Source organism: Lipotes vexillifer, unplaced genomic scaffold (assembly GCF_000442215.2).
Source record: "Lipotes vexillifer unplaced genomic scaffold, Lipotes_vexillifer_v1.1 scaffold469, whole genome shotgun sequence".
Lineage (NCBI taxonomy): Eukaryota > Metazoa > Chordata > Mammalia > Artiodactyla > Lipotidae > Lipotes > Lipotes vexillifer.
In genome coordinates, this window is record NW_006788006.1 from 2,129,932 (window position 1) to 2,141,044 (window position 11,113).

At 46.4% G+C, this 11,113-nt stretch overlaps 1 protein-coding gene across 1 annotated transcript in view; it reads right to left on the minus strand.

Moving 5' to 3' along the window:
• Window positions 1-6,756: 6,756 nt before the first annotated feature.
• HAUS8 (HAUS augmin like complex subunit 8) overlaps window positions 6,757-11,113 on the minus strand; it is a 22,989-nt gene continuing 18,632 nt past the window's right edge. The window contains exons 10-11 of the mRNA XM_007460999.1: window positions 8,375-8,516; window positions 6,757-6,949 (exon numbers count right to left, since the gene is read on the minus strand). Coding sequence (XP_007461061.1) covers window positions 6,757-6,949; window positions 8,375-8,516 — 335 coding nt within the window. The remainder of the gene's footprint in view (window positions 6,950-8,374; window positions 8,517-11,113) is intronic.

The following is an 11,113-nucleotide window of genomic DNA, read 5'->3' on the forward strand; positions in this document are numbered from 1 at the left end:
GGGAAAGGGGCTGAATGATAGAGTATGGTGATTCTTTCTGAGGTGATGAAAATACTTTAAAATTGATTACGGTAATGGTTGCACGAGTCTGTGGATATACTAAAAATCCTTTAATTATACACTTTAAATGAGTGAATTATGTGGTTTGTGGATTATATCAATAAGTATGTAAAAAAAAAAAACCTTGCATGTAGAGGTCAAAAAGTAATAATAGACCCACTATTATATTCTCACCCCCAAGCTAAAGGGTTGCTGCTCCCTGCTTGTAACTTCCTTTTTTTTTGGCTGCATTGGGTCTTTGTTACTGCGTGTGTGCTTTCTCTAGTTGTGGCAGGTGGGGGTTACTCTTCGTTGCGGTGCATGGGTTTCTTACTGCGGTGGCTTCTCTTGTTGCAGAGCGCGGGCTCCAGTGCGCGGCCTTCAGTAGTTGCAGCACACAGGCTCAGTCCTGTAACTTCCTTTTTGAAAGTAACCATAAATTGGTGTGTGGCAATTGTCTTGTTTTCTGACAGTTCTACCACCTGTATGTGGAGCCCCCATGATATATTTTAGTTTTGAAAAAGCTGAGTGTCACCCAGACTAGACCTAACTCCACTCTCTTCCAGCTGCCCACGTTGCTATTGACAATTCAGACGTCATGACTTTCTGTTTCTTCTTCTCTGCAAGTTTGAAAATCTTTCCTTTAATCCCTAGTGTTCCGAAACATACGCTGACTTGTTCAGTGTGAAAGGCAGCTTCTAACATGGCCTTTGGGAGATGATTAGGTCATGAGGGTGGAGCCCTCGTGAATGGGATTACTGCCCTCATAAAAGAGGCCCCAGAAAACTCCCTTGCCCCTTTCACCATGTGAGGACACAGCAAGAAGACGCTGCCTATGAACCAGGAAGCAGCCCTCACCAGACAATGAATCTGCTGGTGCCTTGAGCTTGGATTTCCAGAACTGCAAGATATATAGTTCCTGTTGTTTGTAAGTTGCCCAGTCTATGGTGTTCAGTTATAGCAGCCCAAACGGACTAAGATAATCTGTTTTCAATTCTTTGGGGTATATAACTAGGAGGGGAATTGCAAATGTATTTAATGGCAGAAGGAGAGTGTGAAACAGCTCTGATTTTCAGGTAGTGATGAGCATGGTGGCAAATTCTGTTTCAGGTATATGAAGTTAAAAATCCCTCGCTCCTTATTGGAAGGGTCAGAAGAAGGAGCTGGCAGAGTTTTGGTGTGATGGCAGATCTGGGGGGTATTGCGGGTTAGGGAGGATGTGGGGAAGTGGGGAGAGCTTATAACTCTCCCACAGAGATGGTCACTTCCTTCCCTGTGTGCCCCCAGAGAAGAGCTGTGTCACCATGGTGGCACTGCTTTTTTTGCATTATTTCTTTGTTTTGGGATTGTTTCCCCCGCAGTGCTCTGACTGCAGGATTTTCAGAGAGGATTTGAGTACTGCCTTGAGTTGTGTCTTCTTATCTCCCATCTGCTATGATAGCCTCCCCAACCCCTCCTTCTAGAAGCAGTCACCAAATTGATATGAAACCACAGTTTTTCTGATTGTAGACCTGACATGTGATCATTACCAAAAAAAAGGAAAACGTAAACCAGGAGGGCAGAAGCTCACTCATGATCTGTCACTCAGACCATCACTGTCAGCATATTTGGTGTTCAATTCAAGTCAGTGTGCTCATTCTATATAAGAAGTCTTGGAAGGTCCCTCGCCAGCGCAGCACTTCGTCCAACTCCTTGCGTGCCTGCCTCTCCGGCAATAGTGGACAGCTCTTCTTTCGCATGGGAGGAATCCACAAAAAGCAAAACTCTTTCTTGGCCCACAAACCCTCATTCAAGAATGGTGACAACTTTTGAGTCCCACAGGAAAAAGCTAACTATGTTCTTTTACAACTTAGATTTCCTACTTTACTGTTTCAATCGGGGTCAGCAAACCTTTACTAGGTCAGATGGAAAGTACTTTAGGCTTTGCAGGCCAGATGGTCTCTGTCACAAAGACTCAACTCTGCCATTATAGAGTGAAAGCAGCCACAGACCACATGTACACAAATGGGTGTGGCTATGTTTCAATAAAACTTTATGTGCAGGCACGGGAGGAAGTGCAGATTTGGCTTGAAGTCTGTAGTTTGCCAACCCTTGTCGAGATTTTTGCCAGACTTTGTGTTAATTCTCAGCCCAGTCATGGTCGAGAAGCAGTCACACAGAGCTGTATTCTCGTCTTTTCTTCTGCAATGAATGAATGAGGTCAATGGATGAAGATGGTGTGGCTGATGGGGTGGGGGTGGGGGCAGGCACATCATAGGGGTTACCACACAGAGCAATTCCAAACTTTGGGGTCACTGCGCAATGTCCAGACACGTTTTTGGTTGGGGGAATGCTACTGGCATCTGGTGAATGAAGGTCAGGGATGATGCTCAACATCCCTCAACGTGCAGGATGGGGACTTCCCTGGTGGGGCAGGGGTTAAGACTCCACACTCCCAATGCAGGGGGCCCAGGTCCGATCCCTGGTTAGGGAACTAGATCCCACATGCATGCTGCAACTGAGAGTTCGCATGCGGCAACTAAGGAGCCCACGTGCCACAACTAAGACCTGGCGCAACCAAATAAACAAAAAAATAAAAATAAAATAAAATGTTCAGGATGGCTTCCGCTGCAAAAAACATGATCTGGCTCCAAACATCAACAGTGCTAAGGTTGAGACACCATAACTTGAACGTAAGCATGGCAATTTAGAAAGCCTGTTTGCTTGAATTCCAGGTATGAATTTCTTGCGGAAATGTGATACATGCAGATGAGAAAATACTTGACCAAAGGAACACAAAATGCAACAAGAATCACAAGCAAGCACCCCTCTAACCTCAGGGTCCCCAGTACCCCCACCCTGGACACAGCTTCTCTCAACACATTTTTGTTTATCTTCCCAGATTTTTAGAAATTTTAACACAAATTGTTCCACACCCTACACATTATTTTGACCAGTTTTCATTTAAAAAATCATGGCAATCTTTCCATGTGATTCATCTTCACAATGAATAGTTTTTTTCTTAAATAGTTTTAAGTTTAGTTCCTAACATGACAGAGTATATTTTACATACCATCTGTTCATTCTGCAGCCCTCTGGAGCCCTTGCTTAATTGAAGCATGTGGTATACCACTGCCCATTTTAGACGGTGGGTGGCATAATTTCACAATTGTTAATAGAGGCCAAAAGATGAAGGGAACTACAGGGAAGATGAATAGTCTAAAAGCTGCTGGAGAAAGAAGAAAAAAGAGCAGAGGGAAAAACAAGCATATGGCAGATTATCAGACACTTATACCCTGAATATAGGGCAACAGGAGGGTTTGGCCTAAGTGCTAGAAGTTTGGACTGTCATTGGTGGAGATGAGGAAGGCTGCAGAGGGAGGGTTGTGTATGTGTGCATGTGCGTGCTTATCATATTAAAGTGTACCATTCAGTGGTGTATTTTTTCCTGGGCCTGTCATAACAACTTAACACAAACTTGGAGGCTTAAAACTATGGAAATTTATTCTAACCATTCTGGTGCCCAGAAAACTAAAATCAAGGTGTGGGCAGGGATGGTTCCTTCTGGAGGCTCTAAAGGGAGAATCCTTCCCATGCCTCTCTCCTAGCTTCTGGTGGCTGCTGGCAATCCTTGGCCTCCCTCAGCTTGTAGCTACATGGCTCCAATCTCTGCCTCTGTCATCACATGGCCTTCTTTTCTCTGTCTCTTATGTCTGTTTCCCCTGATCTTTTCTTATAAGGTCACCTGTTATTGAACTTAGGGCCCACTGCCAATCCAAGATGATCTCACCTTGAGATCCTTGTGTTAATTACATCTGCAAAAATCCTTATTCCAAATTCAATCTCATTCTGAGGTTCCAGATGGATGTATATTCTGGGGGCCACAATTTGACCCACTACAAGTGGTTTTTAATATATTCAGAGTTGTGCAACCAATACCTCTATCGAGTTCCAGAATATTTCATCACGCTACAGGAAACCCCACACCAATTAGCAGTCACTCCCATTCCTCTCTTCCCCCAGCCACTGGCAACCACTGATCTGCTTTCTGTCTCCGTGGATTTGCCTATTCTGGACATTTCACATAAATGAAATCATAAAACACTTGGCCTTTTATGTCTGGCTTCTTCATTCAGCATGTTTCCCAGGTTTATCCATGTTGTAGCATGAATCAGAGTTTCACTCTTTTTTATGACTGTGTAATATTCCATTGCATAGATGCACTACATTCTGTTCTTCCATTCACACACTGATGGACATTTGGGTTGTTTCCACCTTTTGGCAATTGTGAATAGTGCTGCTATAAGCATTGGTACTCAAGTATCTATTTGAGTCTCTGGGTTCAATTTTTTTAAGGTCCATACCTAGGAGTGAAATGGCTGAATCACATGGTAATTCTACATTTAACTTTTTGAGGAACCATCACATTTCCACAGAGGCAGGACCACTGCCCATGCTTCTGACACCTATTGCAAACTGGAGGGTTCCCAAAACCATCTCAGGTGGTTTTGAGATGGTTGATTAATAATTAACCAATAGTTAATTATTGGTTAGTTAATAATTATTGGTTAATCAATAGTTAGCTATTGGTTAATAATTAACTGATAGTTAATTATTGGTTAGTTAATCAATAGTTAATCAATAATTCACTAGAAGGACTCACAGAACTCATTTGAAGCTGTTATACTCATGGTCACAGTTTATTACAGTGGTAAGATACAATTAAAACCAACCCAAGAAAGAGATGCATGGGGCAGGGTCCAGGAGGGGTCCAAACACGGGGCTTCCCGTTGCTCTCTCCCTGGAGACTCACAGACGGCAATTCCCCCTCCCAGCCACACTGTGTGACAACACACACCAGTTGTTAACTAGGGAATCTCACCCAAGCCTCAGTACACAGTTTTTGTTGGGGCATGGTCATGTACAGCTGCATGGCTGACTTTCAGACTCCAGTCTCTTCCAAAGGCAGTACTCAAGTCCCCCATGGCCCGAAGTCCTCATGCACACAGATACTCCTGTCCAGTAGAACATTCCAGGGGCCTAGAAGTCACCTCCTAAGAGCTGAGAGCAAAGGCCCAATTTCTCTTGGGCAAGGTTAGTGCTTCACCATACACATGTATTGAAGAGTTTCTTCTGCTATTGTTTTCTCTCCTGTCTTCCTGGATTGTGAATAATTACTCTGCCCCCATTGTTTACATTTTTTTATTGTGGTAAGAAATACAGAAAATTTACCGTAGTAACCATTTCTAAGCATACTTTTAACACTGGTGTTAAGTATATTCACTGGTGTTAAGTATATTCACATGGGTGTGCAACCATCAGCACCATCTTGCAAAACAGACTTTTTCAGACTTTTCATCTTGCAAAACTGAGACTCTGTCCCCATTAAACACTAACTCAGAAACCACCGTACAACCGAGGTCAGAGAATGTGGGATTTGCTAGAATGGGCCTGGCTCATGGAAACATGGGGGTTGGGAAGAGAAAGGATGAAAGTTGGGGGGGTTGAGGAACCTTGGATTCTTGGGTGAATATCACCTTAGCTGCCATCAGTTAAAGATAAAATTTACCGTTGGAATGTAGAGCTGGATCCAACTCCACTGGTGCTTAGGGAAATGCAAATAAACAAGAAAAATGGTGAAGTCTAACCTCTGGCTATTGTCATGAGCAGTAGCTCTAATGAAAGTAAAGAGAATGTTGGGTCACACCTTCCTGCCAGAGCAAGGTCAGATTTCTAAAGATCTGAGCTTTGGCCGCCAGCCCATGAAGGGAAAAGTTATGTGGGGACAAAAGAGTGCCTCTTAGGCCTCTGGTCATCGGGAAGGTAATCCACATGACATGCGGGTGGGCAAACCAAGAAACTACTGATAGTGGGATGGGGTGTAGTGTCAGAAAGTTGCTTGTAGATGGGAACCGGTAGATGTCAACGGAGGCATGCTCCATGGGAACCACGAAGACTGCCAGGGCCCGGGTGGTGTAGACAGAAGCCCAAGCGTGGGCTGGACCGATCCTCTGTGCCATAGTCCCGAGTGAAGTGTAGGTAGCAGCTATGGCAAAACCGCGTAGGCGTCCCCCAAGGATGGCCACTGGGACTTTGGACTGGATGGGGAATTTCCATTTGAGGGCCAACTCTGAACTTGCTGTGGGTTATTGAACAGAACTGCCCTGTGACTGAAGGACACGAAATCATCTTGAAAGTGAAATACAGTTTACCCTTGAACAACACGGGGTTAGGGGCTGTGCAGTCGAAAATCTGCGTAGAACTTATAGTCTGCCCTCCGTAACCGCAGTTATGAATCATGGATTCAACCAACCACGGATCGTGTCGTGCTACAGTATTTACTACTGAAAAAAATCCACGTATAAGTGGACCAGCAATTCAAACCCACAGTGTTCAAGGGTCAACTGGACTCAATGTCTGTGAGGTTCTGAGGCTCGGGACCAGCTCTTTGCAGTAAGCTGGGACAACACGCGCCTTCCACTGCCCCTTACAGAGAAATCAAGGCTCAACTGCAAACAGTTTTATTTGTTAAATTATCAAACGAGATTATCATACAAAACAATAACTATATGGCTAGGCTAAGTGTATAAAGTGCTCAAGTTTCCAGAACATCATATGTGGGTCACTGCAGGTCCACCCCCTCTCCCCACCTCAAGCAAGGGGCACAGGACGTGCTTCCTTCCCCATGGTGTGCAGGAAGGTCCCCACTCCGGTTGGGGACACAGCCTGCGTGTGGATTCACGGCTCGTCGTGGCCCGAAAGGAGCAGGCTCCTTAGCTCTCCCTGAGTTTCCCCACCAGTGGCCTCCTCAGGATTGAAATACCACTGGCTGGTGGCCTTGGGGCCCTGGGCCTTTTCCCAGGCCTCCTGGTTGATTAAGGCTGCCTCTTTACTCGCCTCGGCAGAGAGTTCCAGAACCTGGGTAAAGCTCCTGTGGAAACAAGATGATGATGAAAGCTTTTCACCCTCTGTGCCCGAGCACCTTCGCAGCTGCCATGTCGGGGGGGGGGGGCGGGCTCGTGGGAAAGCGGCGGTGAATAAGTTTTGTCTGAACAGAACTCAAACAGGGAAGCCCTGAGAGCAGGACCGGGCAGGTGTGAAAGAAAAGAGTTGTTTACTCGACAAATATTTAGGGAGTATCAACACTTGACAGGAACCATCCTAAGAGCAGGAGGCAGAGCCATGAACGGGGAACTTCCCCAGCAACCACACAAAATAAACAGCAGTGGGGAAATCAGCACAAAACGAGCGTGTTTCCCCATTCACTCCTGTGACCCCGGCCACCTAGAACACTTTGGTGTGTCTGATTTCGTCCCGGGGCACATAGTAACGAAGGAGATGCCATAGCAGGTGGTGTTTATCATGAGTACCTTTCAAACCTCTCAGGCACCTCGGGAAGTACACTTGGCATCGTAAAGGAGAAGAAAACTAGATTCTTTTTTGGAAGAGGTGGAAGAAAGCCTCATGGTTAGAAATGTCCTGGAGGAGAGAGAGAAGGGGACCGGGTGGCTTTCGGGGGCTGGACATGGGCTGAATGGACCTGGGCACTGGTTACACAAGGGTGCCCGGTAGAGAAAGCCACTGAGCTGTACCGTTACAATCTGTGGCTTTTCTGTATGTACTTATACATCAATAAGAAGTTCCTGGGAATTCCCTGGCGGTCCAGTGGTTAGAACTCTGTGCTTTCACTGCCGTGGCCTGGGTTTGATCCCTGGCTGGGGAACTAAGACCTCACGAGCCACAGAGAGCGTCAAAAAACTATCTGAGAGGGCTTCCCTGGTGGCGCAGTGGGTGAGAATCTGCCTGCCAATGCAGGGGACACAGGTTCGAGCCCTGGTGTGGGAAGATCCCACATGCCGCGGAGCAACTAGGCCCGTGAGCCACAACTACTGAGCCTGCGCGTCTGGAGCCTGTGCTCCGCAAGAGAGGCCACGATAGTGAGAGGCCCGCGCACCGTGATGAAGAGTGGCCCCCACTTGCCACAACTGGAGAAAGCCCTCGCACAGAAACGAAGACCCAACACAGCCATAAGTAAATAAATAATTAAAAAAAAAAAAAAAAACTATCTGAGAGCCCCTGAACTGCTGTGTTACCCCAAGGAAGTGATCGCCCCTTTCTATTTTGGCTGCTCAAGAATGAGCACAGGAGTTCTGGTTGGGTTGAAGGCACCTTGCCCATTCCCCTCTCCCTGCCTCGCTGGACCCTCGTACCCTCAGCCCCTGCAAACACCAGAGCTGCCAACCCTCCGGGACACAGCACACCTTCCACAGGGCAGCCGCCAACAGCCCATCTCTGCCCGACGAGGAGATGCGGGGAGAGGGGCACTATCTTTTTTTTTAAATATTTTCTGTAATACCTTTGGAGCTCCAGATCCTTCTTTTGGGTCATTTCCTTGAGTTCCCTCAGCAGGTCCAAGGCCTTCGTGTTCTCTTCTGAGCTGCTGATGCCAAGTTCTCCCAGCAGATGGCATGTGGTCGTCAATTCCCCCTGCAACTTGTCTGGAGGGGAAAAGGGGTTGTCAGCCATGGTTTCAAGGTGCCCCAAGCAATGGATGCACGAGCTGGCTGGCTGACTGTATTTTTCTCCTTTTGCTGGAATGCTCTCATGTTATGCAGGAATCGTGATGAGCTCGAAGGCAGAAAGGGTCGTGAAGGAAGATATTCATGCACTGGTACTGCCTCTGTGCCCCTTTGCCTGAGATCACGGGGCTCTGAGATGGCGGGCCATGTGTGTCTGCCATCTAGGCAGTCATCGGAACACACCTGGAATGGTGCACTGGTGTCCTCAACAGAAGCAAATCCAAAAGACAGAGAAGATCTGGTCTAGGAGTAACTTAAGAACAAACCCATGGTTCCCACTCCCATTTCCCAGCACTTCTGCCCCCAACGCCCGCCCAGCAGAGAGCCGCCTGCAACAGCGCTGGGTCCTCCCTGCTCTAACAAAACCAGCATCTCTCCGGGTCCAGCACATGTCCCAGCTGTAAATTATAACACTTGGGGAACCTTATAAGTGTTCTTACAAACACGTATCTTCTTTGCCAGGGGACTGAACTGCATCCTCCCAAAAAGACATGTTCAGGTCCTAATCTCAAGTACCTGTGAACGTGACCTAACTGGAAATGAGGTTTTTGTAGATGTAACGGAGTTAGAATGAGATCATTAGGGAGGGGCCTAATCCAATAACTGGTGTCCTTCTAAGAAAAGGGCAGTTTAGACACAGAGGCGCTCAGAAACAAGGCCATGTGAAGACAGAGGCAGCAGCACAACACTGTAAATCAACTATACTGCAATAAAATTTAAAAAAACAAAAAACAATACCAAAATAAAATAAAGCTTGGTGACTTCCCTGGTGGCCCAGTGGTTAAGAATCCTCCTTCCAATGAAGGGGACGCAGATTCGATCCCTGGATCCCACGTGCCGCAGGGCAACTAAGCCCGCATGCCACAGCTACGGAGCACACAAGCCACGACTAAAGAGTTACAACTACAGAGCCCACACACTCTGGAGCCTGCACGCCGCAATGAAGAGCCCACGCGCTGCTACAAAAAGATCCTGCGTGCCACAACTAACACCCGACGCAGCCAAAAATAAATAAATAAATATTTTTTAAAAAGCTTAAAAAAAAAAAAAAAAGACAGAGGCAGAGTTTGAAGGAATGCTCCACGAGCCAAGATTGCCAGAACACTAAAAGCCCGCAGAGAGGCATGGGATGCATTCTCCCCTAGAGCCTCCTGAAGAATCCAACCCCAATTACACCTTGATTTCAGACTTCTAGTCCCCTAAACTGGGAGGGAATAAATTTCTGTTGTTTTAGGCCACCTGGTTTGTGGTATTTTGTTACAGAAGCCCTAGGAAACTCAAACAGTCCCCAATCCCAACTCCTGGCAACTATCTAGGGCATTTATCAGAGATGGAGACCAAGAGATATAGACGTGCGGTTGGTTGCCATAATTATAAAATTAGAAACCCGGACACAGATGATGGTTCAACATGGCTCATTTTTCAAGGTCCCGTTTCATACATATACTATTTCACGTTGGAAAAGGCTTGATTTCACATCAGTGAAATCAAGCTAAACACGTCCAGGTGGCTCATGAGAACTTTGCTTAGAAATAACCAAACTCTACGTCATATGATCCAGCAATCCCAATCCTGGGCATATATCTGGACAAAACTATAATTCAAAAAGATACATGCACCCCTATCTTCAGAGCAGCACTATTTACAATAGCCAAGACACGGAAGCAACCTAAATGTCCATTGACAAAGGAATGGATAAAGAAGATGTGGTATGTATATACAATGGAATACTACTCAGCCATAAGAAAGAATGAAATAATGCCATTTGCAGCAACACAGATGGACCTAGAGATTATCACAGAAAGTGCGGTAAGCCGGACAAAGACAAGTATCATATGACATCACTTATATGTGGAATCTAAAATATGACATAAATGAACTTATCTACGAAACAGCAACAGACTCACAGACACAGAGAACAGACCTGTGGTTGCCAAGGGGCAGCGGGGGGGGCGGGGATGGAGTGGGAGGTTGGGGTTAGCAGATGCAAACTAGTATCTATAGGATGGATAAACAACAAGGACCCACTACATAGCACAGGGAACCATATTCAATATCTTGTGATAAACCATAATGGAAAAGAATACAAAAAAAAGAGAATGTCTATATGTGTATAACTAAGTCACTTTGCAATACAGCAGAAACTACCACAACGTTGTATTGATAAATCAACTACACTTCAGAGAAAGGAAGGGCGGAAGGGAGGGTGGGGTACGGGAGACAGGGAGGGAGGGAGGCGGGGGGAGGGAGGGAGGGAGGGAGGACCAAACTGTAGGGCAGCTGAAAACTTGTTTGGGGAAGATACTTGCTCTAAAGAGAATTTTAGGGTAGAGGACAGCACTCTTCACACTTGCCACCTTCTTCAAGTCAGGTGTTAGGTGGGAACGCTATACAGCAAAGGGACACTCTCAGCTCTGCTTAGAAGGCAGGACAGGGTTGGGGTCGGCGGCCCTGTTGTTCCCCAGCCACCAAAGCACCTTTGTAGAGACTGCAGGCTCCCCAGGACGCCTTTCAGC